This window comes from Oncorhynchus gorbuscha, linkage group LG06 (genome assembly GCF_021184085.1).
Source record: "Oncorhynchus gorbuscha isolate QuinsamMale2020 ecotype Even-year linkage group LG06, OgorEven_v1.0, whole genome shotgun sequence".
NCBI lineage: Eukaryota > Metazoa > Chordata > Actinopteri > Salmoniformes > Salmonidae > Oncorhynchus > Oncorhynchus gorbuscha.
Genome location: NC_060178.1, coordinates 17,259,833 through 17,283,136, shown reverse-complemented (window position 1 = coordinate 17,283,136; position 23,304 = coordinate 17,259,833). Strand labels below are relative to the sequence as shown.

At 42.3% G+C, this 23,304-nt stretch overlaps 1 protein-coding gene across 1 annotated transcript; it reads right to left on the bottom strand.

Annotated features, from left to right (window-relative positions):
* Positions 1-268: 268 nt before the first annotated feature.
* fnbp4 (formin binding protein 4) lies at positions 269-20,464 on the bottom strand. The gene is given in 18 exon segments (XM_046352545.1): positions 269-772; positions 1,168-1,325; positions 3,523-3,724; positions 3,965-4,080; positions 4,382-4,535; positions 4,537-4,601; positions 4,988-5,141; positions 6,099-6,232; positions 6,520-6,624; positions 6,765-6,874; positions 8,104-8,299; positions 8,529-8,855; positions 8,977-9,070; positions 10,604-10,754; positions 10,890-11,070; positions 16,942-17,060; positions 18,665-18,745; positions 19,294-20,464. Coding segments are annotated over 18 exon segments (2,556 nt in total). The 5' UTR covers positions 19,409-20,464; the 3' UTR covers positions 269-678.
* Positions 20,465-23,304: the final 2,840 nt, after the last annotated feature.

Sequence of the window (23,304 nt, the reverse complement as noted above, 5' to 3'; positions counted from 1 at the left end):
TTAAATTGAAAAACTGCAGAGAATTGTTGCAATTTAGAGGTTCCACTATAGGGCCATGTGATAATTCACATTTATACATCACTTAAAATCTCCCATCTGAAGTCAGATTTAAAAAAACTGATGAAAGGGTATGTTCAGGATATACCTTGAATAAACAAAGTACTGTTAATTACTATAGTTGAAGCATTAGAAAAGACAAGCGCGCATTGCATTTCCATCCGCCCTCTAATAAAATGGAACAGTGGATTATTCAGAGAAACAGCAGTTATTAGGAAGATGTTATTAAATCATAGTTTATTCAAATGGGCAAGAGGAACATGGGGAGGTCAAAACAAAGAGTTGATCTCCATTACAAACAAAGATTTAGAAACTCCAGCATTCTTAGTGCCGTACGTTTCACAGAAAACGGCATTTATGCTTTAAAACAGGTAGAGGGGGATGTTTGGTAGGAAAGTCCAGTTTACCATATTAAAAACACTAGTGGGTTTTACAGCCAAGAAATTAAAAAAAAACATTCAAGCCCATCCAATATATTCAGACGAAGATATGAGGGGCTATTCAAAAACTGTTTCGAAATGACAGCGAGTCAAGTGCACAGTCAGTCCTCTCATTCTTATCCAACATTTGGAGTCGGGTTAAGGAGGAGTGTGTGTGTGTAGGCGGGGAGGGGAGTGTGTGTTACGTGCTCTTCATCATCTTTCTCTTCTTCAACATCCTCTCTCGCCAGTCATCAGGTAAAGCCTCAAAGTTGGCATTCTTTCCAGCTTTGCCCCTGCAATCCAACAGATAAATCTATTTCTTACTGCCTTTCACCAAAAACGTGTGCATTACAAGTTAAAATAAAAAACCTAATGCCAATCTCCCAACACAAACATAGTGTGCAATCACAGTAATTGAGCTCAGGTTTGTGAAAGTCCTCATCTTTGAGAGGCATGTCAAGAAAAACAGCAGGTAGACTAAGGAACAGTAAGTAACCACTGCTGGACTATATCAAACAGACTTATTTTATCAGAGGCTGTATGCATCAAGTGTCTCAGAGTAGGAGTGCTGATGTAGGATCAGCCTTTTAGATCATTATGAATAAGATAATTGGACACGCCTACTGTACGATTCTTAATAAGGCCCAAGAAATGTACAACTTATAAAAAAATTGTGGGGGGCTCTTACGTGAGTAACTGCTGCTGTTTCCACTCCTCAATGCTCCTCTTGTTGAGCTGGTCCCTGTCCTCGTCGCTAGAACTAGCCTGCTCCTCCTCGTCCAGCTCTTTCTGGATGCTCTGCCACTTCTTCACCAGGGAAGGCATCTTCGTTTTGCTCTTCTTCGACTGGACACAGCAACCAGGGGAATAACGGAGAGAGTGGGGGATTGTCATTTAATGCCATCATTGATTTGATTCTACTAGGAGACGCTTTTCATCTGTTTTATGCATTGAGGAGAAAGAAACAATTCTTTCTCCTCAATGCATAGAACAGATGAAAAGTTAGTCACATGCTCCAAATACATCAGGTGTAGACTTTACAGTGAAATTCTTACTTACAAGCCCTTAACCAACAATGCAGTTTAGTTCATTTAGTAAATATTTTCTTCAGAGAAAAATAAAATGAGACAGTGGGTACACCAGTACCAAGTCAATGTGTGGGGTACATGTTAGTTGAGGTAATTTGTACATGTAGGTAGGGGTAAAGTGACTATGCATAGATAATAAACAGCGAGTAGCAGCAGTGTAAAAACGAAGAGGGGGGTTTAAAAGCTGTTAAAGAGCCTTTTGGACCTAGACGTGGCGCTCTGGTAACGCTTGCCGTGCAATAGCAGAGGGAACAGTCCGACTTGGGTGACTGGAGTTTGACAATTTTTTGGGCCTTCCTCTGACCCGCCAAGGATGGCAAGAAGCTTGGCCCCAGTAATGTACTGGGCCATACGCACTACCTTCTGTAGCGCACTATGGTCGGATGCAGAGCAGTTGCCAAACCAAGTGGTGATGTAACCGTTCAGGATGCTCTCGATGGTGCAGCTGTAGAACTTTTTGGTGATCTGGGGACCCATGCCAAATCTTTTTAGTCTCCTGAGGGGGAAAAGGCATTGTTGTGCCCTCGTCACAACTTTCTTGGTGTGTTTGGACCATGATAGTTCGTTGGTGGACACCAGGGAACTTGAAGCTCTCAACCTGCGCCACTAGAGCCCCATCGATGTGAATGGGGGTGTGTTCTGCCCTCCTTTTCCTGTAGTACACGATCATCTCCTTTGTCTTGCTCACGTTGGAGAGGTTGTGGTCCTGGCACCACACTGCCAGGTCTCCGACATCCTCCATAGGCTGTCTCATCATGCTCGGTGATCAGACCTACCACCGTTGTCGTCAGCAAACGCAATGAATGTGCGGAGTCCTGCTTGGCCACGCATGTGGGTCGACAGGGAGTACAGGAGGGGCCCCTGTGTTGAGGATCAGCGTGGCAGATGTGTTGTTGCCTGCCCTAACCACCTGGGGGTGGCCCATCAGGAAGTCCAGGATCCAGTTGTAGAGGGAGGTGTATTGTCGTTCGCATAGTGATGAGCTTTGTGGGCACTACGGCGTTGAATGCTGAGCTGTAGTCAATGAATAGCACTTTTGTCCAAGTGGGAAATGGCAGTGTGGAGTGCGATTGCATCATCTGTGGATCGGTTGGGGCGGTATGCGAATTGGAGTGGGTCTAGGGTTTCCGGGATGATGGTGTTGATGTGAACCATGACCAGCCTTTCAAATCACTTCATGGCTACTGACATGAGTGCTACGGGGCAGCAGTAGGAGTCATTTAGGCAGGTTACTGTCACTTTCTTGGGCACAGGGACTATGGTGTTCTGCTTTATTGTATATAGGGGTGTGACGTTTAAACTAATTTGGGATCGTCTAAAATAAAAATCCTAACTGAAACCACCCCCCTTTTTGTACAACGTCGCAGTGAAGTTAACAACTACAATTAATAGATCCTGAGCATCATAAAAATACAAATGAACTGATTGAGAGCTTGCAGAGAACAACAGTCAAGCTCTCAAAGACCATACGTGGTGTTGACAGATTGTTGGCCATCCATTAACATGCTGTTATTGAAATGAGCCATCACATTTATGAGAAGTGGGACAAGAAGTACGTACTAAAAAAAAAAAATGGAGGAGAGGCACAGGAGAATCTAAAATGGCATTAATACCATCGTTGCTGAGTGGGCGAAGGACAGCAGTTAGGTGAGCGCCATAAGGTAGGGTTTCCACAAGTTACCACAGCCATAAAATGAAAATGGCCTACATTGTAAAAATGTATGAAAACAGGAAATTGTAGAAGTAGGTGGGCTTTATGACTGTGGTTACTCGTGACGACCAGTAGGTAGGTAGCCAGGACTGCAGTAGATTGAACTGCATTGTCCCCTAGCGGTTAGACGCAGAACCATATCTGGATTGTGAAGTCGCATCATGACGATTATTTTTAAAATGGTTAAAATGTCAAGCATTTTTTGTCACATTACTAATTGGATATGAAAATCAAAGACACCCACCTTATCCTTCTTTAGTTTCTTGGTCTTGTCCGTTAGCAATGTTTTAAACCCTGTGGGGTCCAGGGCAGAGGGGGCCTGAGCGGGGGGTAGCGGGGGGCGGGTAGGGGGAGGTGGGAGAGGTGGGGCCACGGTTTCAGAAGGCAGTGGCGGTGTAGCTACTGCAGACTCACCCCAGTAGGCAGCTCCTGACATCACAGGACAGAACACAAAAGTCAACTATTTGATACAAGACCTACACAGTTTAATTGCAAACCATGTGATCTCTAAACACCACACACCTATACTATGAGACACTAGTGACCTTACATCTCCCATCAGAAAAATACTTCAATCACAGTAATTCAGTACAGGTCTGTGAAAGTTCTCATCATTGAGTCCTGCTACTTCAAGAGTAATGTTAACATGAAAACCAGCATGCTGACGACGTCATTGCTTTTTACCTGCTGTGGCGATGGTCTGTGTGTAGAGGATGGCGCTGCTGCCAATGGTTACAGCCTTGGTCAGCTGACCTGATCCTGAAGCCTTGCGTTTCTGACTCTTACCCAGCGAGGCTGTAGACTCCACAACCTGAGGACAGAAAATACTGAAACAGATTAACTTACAGTAAAAGCTCGTCTTATGCTAATGTACATCTCCGATCAAATTTTTTGGGGGTTGCAATCACATTCATTCAGTACCGGTCTATGAAAGTTATCATTTAGAGTTAAGTTAACAAAAACCAGCAGGCCCACTGACTGTCACTTGGCAACTGCTGGACTCGGCTGTCATCTAAAAAGTGTTCTTAGTCTAGTCACAAGACTACTAGATGACATTTGAGGTCTGGATTAGTAGAACGGTCACATACCTTCACGCCAACAACACCCGGGGGGAGTGGAGGCTCTGTTCCAGGTGCTGGAGGCTCACTGTCATCATCCTCCATCTCTACCTCCTCTATCTCTTCATCATCCTCCAGGGGAGGAGGGGGGAGAGGGGGAGGTGACTCTGGGGGTGGAGGGGGAGGCGGGGGATTCGGCAGGGGGAGGGGGCTGGTCAGGGGGAAGTGGGGGCTGAGGCACAGACCAATAGGAGGGAAGGCCAGGCTGAGGGGGTGGTGTGAAGACTGAAGCTCCTGCAATATGATAGAACATGTATAAAAGCTGGGCTTAGTAGTGTACCCTTTCTTTGTCAGAGGGGAGGAGTAAGGTTAACCAAATATTGACAAGTTAGTAATATATGACAGTGGCAGGTTCCATAGCTCAAGACTTGCTAGTTAGCTGCTGAAGGCCAAATGTGCTAAGCTGTCCATCTCCTTTCATATTTTTTTTCCAATCACAGTCATTCAGTACAGATCTGTGAAAGTTCATCGAGAGTCATGCAACTAGCCAACTAGTGTGGTTCAAGGCCAAGAGATTCATCTGGACCTGTAGATACAGTGGCTGTTATGGGCCGTTAAGAGGACAGTGAAGGGTCTTGGGGACTAACCTACGACTGCGAGCCCACCAGTGGGTACGGGCGGAGGTTTGGGGTCCCCATGTACAGATGTCTTGGTATTTTCTACTTCTTCCACATCTTCCTCTGCTGGGAAGTCCCACTGGGAGGCACTGGTGCAGTCATTGGTATAGAAATACCTCCTCTGCTCTCTAGAAGGAGGGAGAACAGAGATACAAGACAGTCTCAACAGCTGGCCTCATAACTGGCTGAGTCGCTGTATACTTGAGGGGGGGGGGGGGGGGGGTGTAGGGAGATAGGACTGCCAGAGGGGGAATGTTGGGCTGGACAGCCAGGTTAGCCATCCAGGAGAAGGGCCGGATTGGATTGATGGGGAACCCACCTTAACGCTCTCAAAACCAAATTAACAAACCAAAACAAACAGCTTGGGTCCTGTAAAGTCGATCAAAGCAGGGTTCAGATGTTCACATAATGTTTGTCATGACAACATACACAAACAACCTTTTGCCCCCCCAAACATATATGCCAGAGATATAGGCATCTTCATCATCAACTCAACAACCAAATGCAAAGAAACTAAACACTTTATACATATCTATCAATTTTCAGTCAATCAAGGAATAAAAACAGGAAACATATGAAATAGAGTTGGTCTGACCTGCTGGGTCCTCGTCAACGCTCCGTCTTCGCTTTAACTGAAACGGTTTGTGACACTCCTCGTTTCCGGGGGGTCACTCTGTCGCCCAGCAATGCATTCTGGGGCTGTAGTCCTGTAAAGTGCAAAGCTCTCGCGCACAACCACCTTCCTAGCTACCGTACCCCTGTTCCACTAAGTGGACCCCCAAAGCAGTCTACAGAGCTCCCCCCCAAAATACAAGATCCAGAGTCTGGGCTATGGTTGGACAGGACAGGTTGTCCTATCTCTGGTGATAGTGTTGGGGGATCAGGCTGCTCCCTTATCACAACTGGCAGTGCAGAATGCCAGCATTGCATCACAGAAACCTTGAGTGTCTCCATTTCATGTAATCCACAGATTGGTTAGGATCTCCCCATATCAGGTTAAAAAGGTGGCGACCCCAGCTCTGAGGGGGTCGTTGTCACAGGGGTTGGGGGGTGATTAAAGATGTTAAAAGGTAAGGAGCGCGTACCTGTCCCAGTGGCACGACCAGCCTTTAGGGGCGGCGTTAAGTTCGTAATGTTTTATGTGCTCGGCGGCTTCCTGCAGCCTGCGGCGGAGATAGATCCCGTTCAGAGCCCCCTCCCGCCAGTCAGCGATCCGCGTCTGACAGAAAGGAAAGGAAAAGAGAGGGGGAGAGAAACAATGACTGTTAGGCATACACCTTGTTTTCTAAAATGAGGATGGTGATCAAATTAATATAAAATAAAAAAACATCTCCCATCAGAACAATAACTTGCAATCAGTCATTCAGTAGAGGTCTGTGAAAGTTCCCATCATTGAGTCATGCAGCTAGCCAACTAATGCAGTTTTAAGGCCAAGAAAATATAATCTGGACCTGAAGATATAGGCTGTCATTGTAGGAAAACTATGACAGACTATGGTCCTCCTACCTCAGTCTGTAACAGAAGAAGCTGAAAGTTGGAGATCGTTTTCTTGTTGATCCCCAAAAACTCCATCTTGCTGGTTAAGGTGTTGGCAAGTTCGCCGATCTGAAACTGAACATTCAAAACATTTGATTAATTAGTTAGCCACCAGTTATTTTAAAAATCATGACTAGACACACAGTTCTCATGCAAAGGCCCTACTAGAGTTAAAGAGTTAAATTGGTGCAAGAGTTGATAAAAAGTTTCAGTACCTTGAGCTCTGGAGTTTCGACTTCCTCCTTTGGTGGGACATTAGGAACCATTTTGTCCCCAGTTTCCTGGTCCTCCTCTTCCCCGGCCTTCTCTGGGACTTTGGAATGTGCTGCAAAACATGCATAAGAGGACTTGTATTAAAGCTAACCCTACATGTGTATGACAGAGTTGGTCTGGGCAGCATATCAGATCTTAAGGCCTCAGGACTCAACATTAACGCTGTCACGTTTGCAAGGGGCAAGTAAAAATATTTATAACACCTATTTTTTACATTTTTTTAAATAGAAATAAGCAGATTACAGAGCCGTTGCCTGAATGGACAAGTAAAAAAGATCATACAAAAGTCATAGTATCAAAAAGGCTACTCCGATCAACATTAGATTTAGATCAAAGTGTCCTACGGATGCGATGTTTTGCTCTCTGCCCAACCAATCTCGGCAGAGCGTGTCGGACTATAATAATTGTAGGCCTGCATTGACAGGCATGAGCAGTCTATCTTTTGAGATCAAAGCGAGCCGCATTTGCACATTTGTTGATAATTGCTAGTGAGTCATTTGCCCAGTTTAGCCCATTTTGGTTCAGCAATAAAAACCAATGCTGCATACTCTATTTGTAAAACACTATTGGCCATGTAATTCTGAGAAAGTAACTCCTGTGCTGTCAAAAACTCCTCTGAACAATGAATTACTGAATTAGCTACCTCACCAATCTTAGCCATTTTATTCCAGGTTCACTGAACGAGTTAATTATTTTATGAAGACATACTGTAAGTAGTTGGATGTAATTGTAATGTGTCAGGCTTTTGAGCCAGTCTCACTTGAACATACCACATTGTAAAAATAAATCCGTTTTGGTGTCATCAGTGCTGGTGTTTGAGCAGGGTTGGATGAAAAGCCTGCACACCCAGTAGCTTTCCAGATGGAGGGTTGATGGACCACATGTGTTTTATATAGTAGCCCATCAGTACAGTATTTTACTTTGTTGGGGGGTTAAGTGCCTTGCTCAAGGCCACGAAGGCAGGAGATGTAATACATGACATCAGATCAGCAGCCTTCCATTGTCAATACCAGTAATAATGTTATTTTGTGAAGTGGTTCATTGCAACATACAACAATTTTCAGTTACCTTTTTGGACCATGGTTTTACAGACCAAGTGACTTGAGCTTAAGTCCTACTTGTTCAAAAGACTAGTGGGTAAAAAAGTGAATGTCCAGCCCCGGTCCTAGAGAAGAGTTTACATCCCAGGATGAACCACATCAGAACAATATAATAATGTAATCTGCCCAGAGTTTGTGTATCTGGACTGGATCGCATCCTAACGGTTCTCCAGACACTCACCTGTGTCTGGGTCTTCCCGTGTATCTGAGTCCCTGCTGTTTGAATCGGGGCTGGCTGCTCTGAGGAAGGCCGTCTTCCACATGGCCTTTTTCGGAAGCAGGCTACGAGTCCCGGCGGCGGCCTCTTGACTGGCCTCAGAACAGGGGCTGGAGCCCCCCACACTGCAATCGCCCTCTTCCAACGCCCGCAGCTCAGCCTAGGGGGCAGAGGGACAAAAAGAGGAAAGATACTTATGTTGAATTCGTTGTAAAGGATAACTCCCAAATGTACACACTAGTTCTGCACGTGTTGAATTGTCAACATTAAATGTTAATGTCACAAATTAAGTGACCTTTTCAAAAGAGTTACAATATATAAACTCCCTTGAAAGAGATGTACATGCAACATCCCTGGTTAAATAAAGGATGAATAACATATAAGCTGACCTTTTTCCTGTCCAGAGCCAGCTCCAGCTCCATGGTGTCCTCTTCTGTCTCCTCTGCATCAGAGTCCTCCTCAGACTGGTTCCTGCTGCATTGGTCTCTCAGCGGGTGTGTGGGGGTGTCTGGCTCATTCAGTGGAGGAGCAGGGGACCCTGGGAGGCTATCCTCCAAGCTGTTCTCCCTCTCCTCCAGCCCCCCCACCAGCCTTTTCCTCCACTTCTCCTCCGCTTCTTTCACCTCAGCAGGGATGAGGGGACCGAGGAGGGAGGCGGCCACACCATGACGCTCCTCTTCCTCACTGGTAAGGGCCACCACACTCTCCATCACTTCCTGTCAAAGAGACACTCAAAGTAAGACATACACAGACACACTTTTGCCAAAAAATGGGAGTCAAGTACTTTTTGGGGATTCACACTGAATCACTGAGCACAAAAGTAGTCAAATAACTCACCTTTGTCTTGGATGTTAGTTCCCTAACAGCAGTGGAGTGTTGTTCAGCATAGCAACCTGCACTCTGTGTAGCTCCATTGCCATTGACTGTTGAGCTACAGGGGATGAAACAGAAAACCGATAAAAACTAAGAACAAAACACATTTCAGAGTCATGCTGTAGCATACAAATCCACTTGTATGACTAACATTCGATATTATGTTGTACCATCCACTAACACTCCACCTGTCTGTGTACTGCTGCAGGCTCTGCACCCGGTGGGCTAGTTAGTAGAGGTCGACAAATTTAAAAATAAAACCAAAAAAATAAAAAACATCGGCATGGCCGATTTCAAGTTTCATAACAAATCGATAAATCGGCCTTTTTGGACGCCGATTATGGCCGATAACAGTGCAATCCACGAGGAGACTGTGTAGCAGGCTGATCACCTGTTACACGAGTGCAGCATCAAAAGGACCTTGTGGCTGCAAGGAGCCAAGGTAAGTTGCTAGCTAGCATTAAACCTATCTTTTTTTATTTATTTAAATGGCACAATAGTTGCAATAATGTACCTAACCATAAACATCAATGCCTTTCTTAAAATCAATACACAAGTATATATTTTTTAAACCTGCATATGTAGTTAAAAGAAATTCATGATAGCAGACAATATTAACTAGGGAAATTGTGTAACTTCTCTTGCGTTCAGTGCAAGCAGAGTCAGGGTATATGCAGCAGTTTGGGCCGCCTGGCTCGTTGAACTGTTGAAAGGACATTTATTCCCAACAAAAGACCGTAATTAATTTGCCAGAATTTTACAAAATTATGACATTACATTGAAGGTTATGCAATGTAACAGTAATATTTAGACTTCGGGATGCCACCCGTTCGATAGAATACGGAACAGTTCCGTATTTCACTGAAAGAATAAACCTTTTGTTTTCGAAATTATAGTTTGTGGATTTGACCATATTAATGACCAAAGGCTCATATTTGTGTGTTTATAATATTATAATTAAGTATATGATTTGATAGGGCAGTCTGAGCAGTGGTAGGCAGCAGCAGGCTCGTAAGCATTCATTCAAACAGCAGCTCTCAGCAATGCTGGGATGCACAGCGCTGTTAATGACTTCAAGCCTATCAGCTCCCGAGATTTGGCTGGCAATACTGTGCCTATAAGAACATCCAATAGTCAAAGGTATATGAAATACAAATGGTAAAGAGAGAAATAGTCCTAGAATATCTACAACCTAAAACTTCTTAACTGGGAATATTGAAGACTAATGTTAAAAGTAACCACCAGCTTTCATATGTTCTCATGTTCTGAGCAAGGAACTTAAACGTTAGCTTTTTTATTTTTACATGGCACATATTGCACTTTAACCTTCTTCTCAAACATTGTGTTTTTGCATTATTTAAACCAAATTGAAAAATGTTCATTAGTTATTTGAGACTAAATATATGTTATTTATGTATTATATTAAGTTAAGTGTTCCTTGTTCATTCAGTATTGTCGTAAATGTCATTTATTGCAAAAATAATTAGACTGATTAATCGGTATCGGCTTTTTTGGTCCTCCAATAAATCGTATCGGCGTTGAAAAATCATAAAATCAGTCGACCTCTACTAGGTAATAATTAACATCTCACCTGTCTGTGTACTGCTGCAGGCCCTGTACTTGGTGGGCCAGGTAATAAGGCAGCTGCCAGGCCACTTCATTGGTCTGAGTGTTCCAGTAGTAGTAACAACCTGTGTTGTCATCCCACACCTCCTGCCAGTCCCCCATCTCCAATCCTCCCACTGGTGGACAGGAAACAAATAAGGAAGGAACTCTAGATCAGCAGAACCGCACACTTGACATGTCATAAACAATGGCCAACTGAAATTCTCAGGTAAGTTCTACACAAATGTATGGAACACAATAAAACCGGTCACCTCCAGCGAGTGAAGTATGGGTATCGTACTGGAAGTCCGCCCCAGTACTCTCAGGCTCTGCCCCCATCTCAGAGGCATGTTGCTGGGCTTTGGGTTCTGGACGTGGTGGGGTAGGGGCTGGGGCCGACGGATCCCCTGTGGGCTCCTCTGAGCCCGGCTGTGTAGTTATTGCATCAATTTCCTATTGGGGGAAGAGTTAAATGGGTTCATTAAAAGGATAACACTTGCCTAATGACATTAACAAATCAGGGAAATAAAGGCCAACACATGGCTATCACTTGTATAGCGTCTGATTCGCACCTGAATCAGTAGACTAATCCATTGCGGAGGCTGCGGGGATGGCACATCACTCTAGACAGGCATCAGCAACGTAAGGCATGAGCGTGCCGCGAGGGATTTTGCCTTGGCATGCCAAGCAAGTTGATAAAAAAGGACAAAAAGTGAAATTGCATTGTTTTCCATAAATGGCTACTGCCTTGGACCAGACACGTTTGAGAGAATATTCCTTAGTCCTACGGTATGTGTGAAGATAACATGTCTTAGGTATCATTTTAAAATGTTGAGTCAACTCATGCGCATTAAATTGTTTCATAACTTCATTGTGTGAATTGTATCATTCACTGTTACATATAATCACCAGTAGTACATTTACAGTTAATTTCTAATCTGTTTACACTCATTTATGGGAATTATGTTACTCAATTTAATACATTATCGTCCTTTACCATTCTCATTGTCGGAGTGGACAAGTTGTTTGCAGAGCTCACAACCTACACTACACGTGTGAGAAACAAGTTTCAGTTTAATTTAAAATGGTCAATGTAGTGATTGTTTGGAGCACTCCTGTCAATGTAGTGATTGTTTGGAGCACTCCTGTCAATGTAGTGATTGTTTGGAGCACTCCTCTCAATGTTAAGGAACCGTAGGCCTAGGCTACACGGCCTGCGCACAAATGTATACATTAACCCATTTGGGGATGTCTGATAGTCTTAACTCACAACTAATGACCCGTGGAGCTTCTCAAAGTAATCTCTTCACCTCAAAACAGCAAGTAAACTAAGTGTTTTTACATCCATTGAGAACAATAGTCTTTCCAGCGCTCTCCCTTTCAATAGCCACTGAACCTCGGTGTGAAATGGACAAATATCATGCTCTGATCAGGTGGAAACGTAATTATTACTGAACAAAAATATAAAATGCAACATACAACAATTTCACTGAGTTGCAGTTCATAGGGAAATCAATTTAAATAAATTCATTAGGGACTGATCTATGGATTTCACGTCACTGGGCATGGGTGGACATGGGCCCACCCACTCGGGAGCCAGATCCACCCACTGGGGAGCTAGGCACAGTCAATGATAAGTTTTTCCCTGACCAAAGGGCTTTATTACAGACAGAAATACTCCTCAGTTTCATCAGCTGTCTGGGTCGCAGACGATCCCGCAGGCGAAGAAGCCGGATGCGGATGTCCTGGGCTGGCGTGATTATGGTATTTGTCCCATCCAAAAGACAGCACCAATGTCCCCAATCACCACCCTGGGGACTTTGGGATACTATTTTAGACCAGAGGAAAGAGCACCTCCTACTGGCCCTCCAACACCATTTCCAGCAGCATCTGGTCTCCCATCTACAAACAGACCAGGACCAACCCTGCCTAGCTTCAGAAGCAAGCCAGCAGTGGGATGCAAGGTGGTATACCCCTGGCTAAGAGAAATTAACAAACATTTGCCAACAGCTGTAGTAGACATTCCTGTGTTTGAACATCTACTCATTCCAGGGTTTTTCTTTATTTTTACTACATTGTAGATAAACAGTGTCGACGTCAAAACTATGAAATAACACATATGGAATGATGTAGAAACCAAGTGTTATATCAAAATATACTTTGAGATTCTTCAAAGTAGCCACCCTTTGCTTTGACAGCTTTGCATACGCATGGCATTCTCTCAACCAGCTTCATGAGGTAGTCACCTGGAATGCATTTCAATTAACAGGTGTGCCTTGTTAAAAGCTCATTTGTGGAATGTCTTTCCTTCTTAATGCATTTGACCCAATCAGTTGTGTTGTGACAAGGTAGGGGGGGTATATAGATGGTCTTTTATCAAATAGGGCGATCAAGAACAGATCAAATAAGCAAAGAGAAATGAGAGTCCATCAATACTTTAAGACATGAAGGTCAGTCAACACAGAAAAAGTCAAGAACTTGAAAGTTTCTTCAAGTGCAGTCGCAAAAACCATAAAGCGCTATGATGAAACTGGCTCTCATGACGACAGCAACAGATAAGACCCAGAGTTACCTCTGATGCTGAGGAGAAGTTCCAGACCCCAAATAAATGCTTCAGAGTTCAAGTAACAAACATCAACTGCTCAGAGGAAACTGCATGAAATCAGGTCTTTGTGGTAAAATTGCTGCAAAGAAACCACTACTAAAGGACACCAATAAGAAGAGACTTGCTTGGGCCAAGAAACATAAGCATGGACATTAGACCGGTGGAAATGTGTCCTTTGGTCTGATGAGTCCAAATGAGATTTTCGGTTACAAATGCAGTCTCTTTGTGAGACGCAGAGCTGCCGCATGTGTGGTTCCCACTGTGAAGCATGGAGGTGGTGTGATGGTGGCACTGTCTGATTTATTTAGAACTCAAGGCACACTTAGCCAGCATGGCTACCACAGCATTCTGCAGTGATACGCCATCCCATCTGTTTTGCGCTTAGTGGGACGATCATTGGTTTTTCAACAGGACAATGGCTATTTGACCAAGGAGAGTGACGAGTGCTGCATCAGATGACCTGGCCTCCACAATCACCTGACCTCAACTCAATTGAGATGAGTTGGACCGCAGAGTGAAGGAAAAGCAGCCAACAAGTGCTCAGCACATGTGGAAACTACTTCAAGACTGTTGGAAATAGCATTCCTCATGAAGCTGGTTGAGAGAATACCATGAGTGGGCAAAGCTGTCAAGGTAAAAGGGTGGCTACTTTCAAGTGTTAAACAAATCAAAATAGATTTGAGATTCTTGAGGTGGATGAATCCGAATTAGTTGGGTAACATAAGTAATTAAGATGTCTTATCTACACAATATTCTTATGTGATATACTTTATTAGAATGTATTTCTTTGGACTCTAGTTTTGGCAGTTGCATTTCTTCCCTCAGCTGGGGCTCAGTCACTTGGGGCCCAGAGAGGGGAGAGGTCAGGCTTGTCTTTTAAATGTCTCTGGTGCTATGCAGAATATCAGAAAGGGATGAGGACAGGATGGAACATTGTCTTCATATGTGAATGTGTCTTTACCTATTAAAACAATGTCTGTGAGCAAGTCACTCCCTCCTTTGGCATTGGGGGGGGGGGGGGGGTGTAGGGCAGTGTCTGGAACCCCTTTATGTCCTCTCTGATGTTGCACTTATCCTGGGATAGTGTATGACCTAGAGGCTCACTCCCCTCAGTGAGCTTGTCCAGGAGAGGGGTCATGAGGGAGTTTACTTGAGATGCGAGTATCTAGAGTTGCCAATTAAGTTATGCCATTGGATGAGGTAATGGTTCTGTGCTACGAAGTACCAGGAACAAGATTAGAACCTCGTCTTAAGGACCAAACTGAACGATAATTTACAGTGAATATTATCTGTTATACTCCTTTCTCAACTGTTCCTAAGATCTGTGGTTCATCATGTAAGTTGAGAGGGGTGTGTCTTGGCTATAAAATATCTTTGTACTTTTAATGGTTCATTAGAGATGGCTCATCATTGAAAGTCAAATGCTATTGCAAAGCTCTTATTAAAGATGTAGTTTAAGTATAACTGACTGGTGTGTGAAGTTTAACTCCTCATTTGGTAAAGCAGAAATAAGCCACCACACACTTTTTTGGTTACTACATGATTCCATGTGTTAGTTTTTATGTCTTCAGTATTATTCTACAAATGTAGAAAACAGTAAATTAAGAAAAATGAGTAGGTGTCTAAATGTTTGACTGGTACTGTATATCCGATTACTTTTTATCCTTTGCGCAAATACAGCAGTGCCTGGAGCTCACTGAAGAAGGAAACTGAGGTACCAGAATAGTTGATACAATGTTTATGAGCTGTCGCCAGCCCCAGTTGATACAATGTTTCAAGTTTGATGCAGACAGGAGGAGTAGAGGGATGAATGTGATTGAACGAAAATGAACAAACCTCCAATATGATTCATAGGAATTATATATATTTTAAATCAGAATATTTTCTACCTGCAATGTTTGTGTTGGCTTTATGTAGGCAATTTTTACCTAGGTGGCAATAAAAACATTTTTTTTTTTTAAACATGTTAAAAGTGTGCATATGAATAATCAGAAGTGGCAGCCAGATTGCCAATTTAGTTTCTACCACTCTACATGAGAAAGGTTGCCAACCCCTGGTGTAGCATATTACAGGCAACATCAGGAGCGTAATGGCAGAATCAGCAAAGGCCAGCAGGAGGAGGGCAAGGAAAAGGTTCTGGTCATCTTCATCTGTCTATCTCGAGTCATGTGTGTATTAATGATGTCAAGCAGTGCCCTTAAAAAAACAGACAAGCTTGGTGCATATAAACTCAGCAAATAAAGAAACGTCCTCTCACTGTCAACAGCATTTATTTTCAGCAAACTCAACAAAGTGAGTATGTGTAAATTTGTATGAACATAAGATTCATCAACAGACACACTGAACAAGTTCCACAGACATGATTAACAGAAATCGAATAATGCGTCCATGAACAAAGGGGGCGGGTCAAAATAAAAATTAAGTCAGTATCTGCTGTGACCACCAGCTGCATTAAGTACTGCAGTGCATCTCCTCATGGACTGCACCAGATTTGTCAGTACTTGCTGTGAGAACTTACCCTACTCCTCCACCAAGGCACCTGCCAGTTCCCAGAGGGGGGGTGCTCAATGGGATTGAGATCTGGGCTCTACGCTGGCCATGGCCGAACACTGACATTCCTATCTTGCAGGAAGGGTACCATGAGCCTGCATGAAGGGTACCACATGAGGGAGGATGTCTTCCCTGTAACGCACAGCGCTGAGATTGCAGGCAATGACAACAAGCTCAGTCCAATGATGCTGTGGCACACCGCCCCAGAACATGACGGACCCTCTACCTCCAAATATATCCCGCCTCCAGAGTACAGGCCTCGGTGTAACGCTCATTCCTTCGACGATAAATGCAAATCCGACCATCACCCCAGGTGAGACAAAACTGCGACTCGTCAGTGAAGAGCACTTTTTGCCAGTCCTGGCTGGTCCAGTGACGGTGGGTTTGTGCCCATAGGCAACATTGTTGCCGGTGATGTCTGGTGAGGACCTGCCTTACAACAGGCCTACAAGCCCTCAGTCCAACCACTCTCAGCCTATTGCGGACAGTCAGAGCACTTATTGTGCGTTACTGGTGTATTTTGGGCAGTTGGTGTTGCCATCCAGTACCTGTCCCGCAGGTCTGATGTTCAGATGTACCGATCCTGTGCAGGTGTTTTTACATGTGGTCTGCCACTGCGAGGACGATCAATTGTCCATCCCGTTTCCCCGTCTTAGGCATCTCACAGTACGGACATGGCAATTTATTGCCCTGGCCACATCTGCAGTCCTCATGCCTCCTTGCAGCATGCCCAAGGCACGTTCACGCAGATAAGCAGGGACCCTGGGCATCTTTCTTTTGGTGTTTTTCAAAGTCAGTAGAAAGGCCTCTTTAGTGTCCTAAGTTTTGCCTACCGTCTAAGCTGTTAGTGCTTAACGACCATTCCACAGGTGACTGTTCATTAATTGTTTATGGTTCATTGAACAAGCATGGGAAACAGTGTTTAAACCCTTTACAATGAAGATATTTGGATTTTTACAAATTATCCTTGAAAGACAGGGTCCTGAAAAGGGGACGTTTATTTTTTGATGAGTTTAGTTGATTTATTAAAACATATTTTTTGTCTCCATATAGAGACACAGCCTGTTTTTAAACAATCGCGATTGGTTGAAAGAACAGACTACTGTTGACCCAAAACAAATGTGGGGTCAGGGACAGCCCTAACAGAAATAGAGTATTGATATACTCACAGCCATGAAGTTGGCGAGTATATCTGCAGACTGGTGTTGGGTCCTGACAGAGGGAGGCTGTGGGTCGGCATCCTCTTCGTCATCACTGTCCTCATAGGCCCCCAAGAGGGACAGACCCTCTGAGGAGAAACACAGAGTCACTGGTCAGGTAATGTACATAGGCAACTATGCTTGTGTGCGCGATTAGTAAACAGCCCTGAAGACGTCTTGTGTTACCCCCCCCCCCAGCTAATGCATAGGCTTGAGCTCAGCAGGACAAAAGTTGTCTGGCAGGAGACCTGGGTTTGAACCAAATTCACACAAGCAGATGTGCCAGGACGCACACACCAATTTGGCATAGAGTGACTTCAGAAAGTATTCATACCCCTTGACTTATTCTATATAGTGTTACATCCCGAATTCAAAATCCATTAAATAACCCCCCCCACGATAGTGAAAATTTAAACATTTTGGCAAATTTGGGGAAAATGAAATACCTAAATCTATGTAAGTATTCACACCCCTGAGTTGGGAGTAGTTTGGGAGTAAGTCTAAGAGCTTTGCACACCTGGATTATATAAAGTTCACCCATTATTCTTTAAAAAATTCTTCAAGCTCTCAAGTTGATCTTTGCTAGACAGCCATTTTCAAGTCTTGACAGATTTTCAAGCAGATTTAAGTCAAAACTGTAATTAGGCACAGCAAGAACATTCGATGTCATCTTGGTGAGGAACTGCAGTGTAGATTTCTTGTGTTTCAGGTTATTGTCCTAATGAAAGGTGAATTGGAAAGCAAACAACCAGGTTCTCTATGATTTTTTCCTATGCTTAGTTCTATTCCAATTTTTTTAATCCTAAAAACTCTATATGAAGAGTGGTACTCCATGACGTGTTCGTGTTGGATTTGACCCAAACATCGTATTCAGGATATAAAGTTTTTTTATTTGCAACATTTTTTGCAGTATAACTTTAGTGCCTTATTGCAAACAGGATGCATGTTTTGAAATATTTGTATTCTGTACATGCTTCCTTTTCACTTTCATTTGGGTTAGTATTATGGATTAACTACAATGTTGACCCACCCTCAGTTCTATTACATCCATTAAACTAAATATGTTATAGTTGGTCACCATATGCTTTATAGTGAAATCCATGAGCGCTTTGCTTCCTCTCCAGTAAACTGAGTTAGGAAGGTCGCCTGTATCTTTGTAGTGACTGGGTGTATAGATACACCAACCAATGTGTAATTAATAAATGTCACCATGCTCAAAAGGATATTCAATGTCTGATTTTTTATTTTAACCCATCTACCAAAAAGTTGATCTTCACAAGGCACTGGAAAACCTCCATGTTCTTTGTGGTTGAAATTCATGGCTCGACTGAGGGAACTTACAGATAATTGTATGTGTGGGGTACAGAGATGAGGCAGTCATTCAAAAATCATGATAAACACTTGTTGCACACACTGATTCCATGCCATTTATGCTATTACATGTTAAACAAACATTTACCCCTTAACTTATTTAGGCTTGCCATAACAAAGGGGCTGAATACTTGACTCAAAATGTAAACGTTTCATTTTGAATGAATTTGTAAATTTCGAAAAAACACAATTCCCCTTTGACATTATGGGTTATTGTGTGTAGGCCAGTGACAAAATCTCAATTGTATCAATTGTCCGGCTGTAACAAAACGTGGAACAAGCAAGTCAAGGGATGGGAATACTTTTTTAGGCACCATCTTACCTGTGGCCTTAACGGGCATCCTCATTTCTGTGGTCACTTCTCTTAGAAAACTGTATTCATCCCCGTTACCCTCCTGCTCGTCTGCAAAACACGCATAATTGCAATTGTTAAATGGCTTATTGAGCTAGCTAGATATGTGGCCTGGATTGAGCAGAGGGCTCTGTAGAGCAAGTCTAGCTACCATTGATAGGCATAGCTACTTGTATAAATGGTCATCGTGCTAGTTTGTGTGACGTGTTTGGTCACAATCAGACAACAGGCCGCACGAGACAACAAATCGCTATTTGCGCAATATGTTAGCCTAACATATTCACGTTAGCTGGCTAGGCTACCTAGCTAGTTAACACTTTAGAAAACGCGAAACACCCCAAAATCTATAGTGTTGCCTTTATTGCTTCTGAACTAGTTATTTAAATATGGTGAAGTAGTAAAACAATGCATTCATTTCCGGAACATAACGTTACATTTTGAACGACTGACTAGCCAACCTAGCGAGGCTACGCCACCGGCTAGGCCAGTTAGCTAGCTTCTACAATGCGTGATCAGCGAAAAATGGGCCCGATTTTGATCGAAACATCCACCGACCGAAAACCAAAACATAAAATATGATATTGTCGTCGTGTTTTTACCTTCGGATGCTGAACCTAAAGAGTCTTCTCTTCCACAGACGGCCCCGCTTCGAGGTGGGAAAATCTGCAGTATTGTTCTGCGTCCTCCTGTTCCTGTGCGAGTTTTCTTTCCCATCGCTGGTCTCTGGTCCCACTGAGGTATATGGGTGCAGCGTCTATGCACTAGCCCACCGAGCCAAAGGCATTGCTGTTTGTACCGTTGAATTTTTATTTATTTAATTATCCACAACACATCCGGTGTCAAAGGGAGGGTATTTGTACAAAAGTTCTAATGCTGTTTTATAAGACCTGTTTCTGTGTATTTCTTATATTGATATTACATGTGTATAGGGAACATCATTGAGGGGAGATGACATACGGAAGTCCTGTAGGCGTTAGTCGTAGATTACATACATTTAATTTGTGAACATTTGATTCGATTAAAGTAGTAGAGTCTAAATGAATTACATTCATGTGTTTGCTATATTTCAAGACCAAAATCACCATCATCATAATTATAACTTCATCACAAGCTTTTCTTACAATAGTGCACTGCCAACAAAGTGTGATAACTAAAAAATCTTCAACATGATTTGATTAGGCAACATTTGTTGTTCTTGTAGCCTACTACTCAGTCTCAGATAACACAATATTCCACTTGTGTGTCATATCTAGAGTTAGTCTCATACAGCTGTTTTTATTTTATTTTATTATAGATAAGAAGCTCCTGTGATAATATTAAAACCCATTTAAAGTATTTGAGTCAAATATACGGCCCTATCTGTCAGATAACCTAAATTATGCATAACTCTGGATGAAAGGTGCATAGCTTGACTTTAGCCATCCATCATAGATATTAATCACCTCACAGAAATAATCCTTGGCAGGTAGGAACAGTTTTTCATATGCTAGAGAAATGTGGAAAATTAGGTAGGTCTATGTAAAGTCATTAGTCAACTGATTAGTCACTCAAAAAGTGACTCAACACTGCCTCTGTGAATTATAATAGCCTATGATGACATTATCTGTATTCAATCTTTTTATGAAAATAATGCCTACTCACAATACTATACAGTACATACTAAGCATTCGGAAAGTATTCAGATCCCTTGACTTTTTCCACATGTTGTTACATTACAGCCTTATTCTAAAATTGATTAAATATTTTCCCCCCTCATCAATCTACACACAATACCCCATAATGATACATGACAAAAAACAGAAATTCCTTATTTACATAAGTATTCAGACCCTTTGCTATAATACTCTAAATTGAGCTCATGTGCATCTTGTTTCCATTGATCATCCTTGACATGTTTCTACATCTTGATTATAGTCCTCCTGTGGTAAATTCAATTGATTGGACATGATTTGGAAAGGCACACACCTGTCTATATAAGGTCCCACAGTTGACAGTGCAAGTCAGATCAAAAACCAAGCCATGAGGTCGAAGGAGTTGTCCATAGAGCGCCAAGACAGGATTGTGTCGAGGCACAGCTCTGAGAAAGGGTACTAAAACATGTCTGCAGCATTGAAGGTCCCCAACAACACAGTGGCGTCCATCATTCTTAAATGGAAGAAGTTTGGAACCACCAAGATTCTTCCTAGATCTGGCCGTCTGACCAAACGGGGGAGAAGGGCCCTGGTCAGGGACATGACAAAGAACCCGGGCTCCAGAGTTCCTCTGTGGAGATGGGAGAACCTTCCAGAAGGACAACCATCTCTACAGCTCTCCACCAATCCGGCCTTTATGGTAGAGTGGCTAGACGGAAGCCACTCCTTAGTAAAAGGCACATGACAGCCCGCTTGGAGTTTGCCAACAGGCACCTAAAGGACTCAGACCATAAGAAACAAGATTCTCTGGTCTGATGAAACCAAGATTGAACTCTTTGGCCTGAATGCCAAGTGTCACTCACGTCTGGAGGAAACCTGACACCCATCCCTACGGTGAAGCATGGTGGTGGCAACATCATGCTGTGTGGATGTTTTTCAGGGGCAGATGCTGGGAGACTAGTCAGGACAGAGGGAAAGATGAACGGAGCAAAGTACAGAGAGATCCTGAATGAAAACTATTTAATCCATATTAGAAGAAGGTTGTAACATGTGGAAAAAGTCAAGGGGTCTGAATACTTTCCAAATGCACTGTACAGTAAGTATGCTGTCCCCAGCAAAGGTTCATGAATAGAGTCATCTGGCAGAATTTCCTTCCCACTGGGCACAGACTGGTTGAATCAACATTGTGTCAATGTAATTTGTCAACGTATTGTGATGTCGAATCTACATGGAAAATACATATCATTTGAAAACATTTATCAATGTAAATTGTTGTTTTGAGGGTGAAATTTCAACCACAATTGTCGTAATTTTAATTAACACATGCAAACCTTGTGTAACACATGTTGAGTTTGTACCATTGAAACAATGTCAGATCTTCAATTGTATATCCACTATCAGAATTTAAAAAACTATAGGCTGGGCAGCACCTCTTACTTGACCTATCTACAACAGCTATTCATTTGATATCCCATCCAGGTTTTTTTTAAGCAGGCCCAGTCCTGCTTAGCTTTGATATTTGACAGTGACGACTACCAATGTGCTATCATGATATTGATAGATCTATTAATAATGAAATATATTCACTGTTGCTCTTAGTCATTCTAAAGGGTAACCATACTCTTTGTCATATCATCAATGATACTATTCAGGCTAAGTAATCAACCGCTATTGTTTCAATTCAACTCAGGATTCAACTAAAAATAGACAATACATAAAGGCCTAGAGTTTCAAGCTTTGGTTGATTTAAAATGTAATGTATAAATGAATCATTGATATGTGGGATTCATGTTTCCATCTTAACCAAAAATCTGAATGAATGGGACTAAATCAAACTTTATTTGAAGTGCATTTAAAGTTTCATTAAATGTATTCCTATTATTTAACTTGTTTATTGTTTGAGACTTTAATCCAACATATCAATTAAGAATTTGTAGACAGACTGGAATTAAAGTCAGACCACGTCAGTGACACAAAAGATAGATATAGTGGGGGGAAGTATTTAGTCAGCCACCAATTGTGCATGTATGGAATGGGCCAAAAATACTTATTTTCCACCATAATTTGCAAATAAATAAATTACAAAACCTACAATGTGATTTTCTGGATTTTTTTTCTCGTTTTGTCTGTCATAGTTGAAGTGTACCTATGATGAAAATTACAGGCCTCTCATCTTTTTAAGTGGGAGAACTTGCACAATTGGTGGCTGACTAAATACTTTTTTCCCCCACTGTAAATCTCATTCAAATGTTGATATTTGGTTGCGTTGACAACCAAACACAATTCAATATCACTTTTGCAATACAGTAAATAGCCTATTAACTTGTTGACAAGTTAACAAATTATGTTGGATTTACATCTCCAACTAAACCAAAAATAAAATGTTAAGCATATGATTTAGCCAGTGGCTCAGATGAAACTATGCAAGCATTAGATATCCTTTAAATATTGATATTTGGTTGCGTTGTCAACCAAACACAATTCAACATTACTTTTGTAAGACAGTAAATAGCTTAAAGTTTTTGCTAACTTACAAACTAATGTAATTGAATAAATACTATCTTAAAATGACTATCACATCCATGACCACATGTTGAGGTTACGCTGATGTAACTATAAATGTCTTCTTCTGTAATCATAGAAAGCATGCTTGTTCAAGATGCAAAGGTCGCAGGTCTGTGGAGCTCTTCACAAATGCTTAAATTATCTGTGCAGAATCTCTAACAGCATTGGTCACTTGCAATATGTACTTTTAATGTAATCTCAACTGCAATCCAAGTCATTTGGTTCTGCTATTAGATGAAGCACAGTGATAACACATTAAGTTGTTGTATAAATACAAAAGATTTGACATTGTATTTTCATTCTAACTTTGTTGTGCTTTAAAATGGTTTAAAGTGCTGTGATAACACATTTTAGATGACAACAAAACAAAAAAATCAGACATGGTTTTTCTATTGGAATTTTGTTGTGCCATAG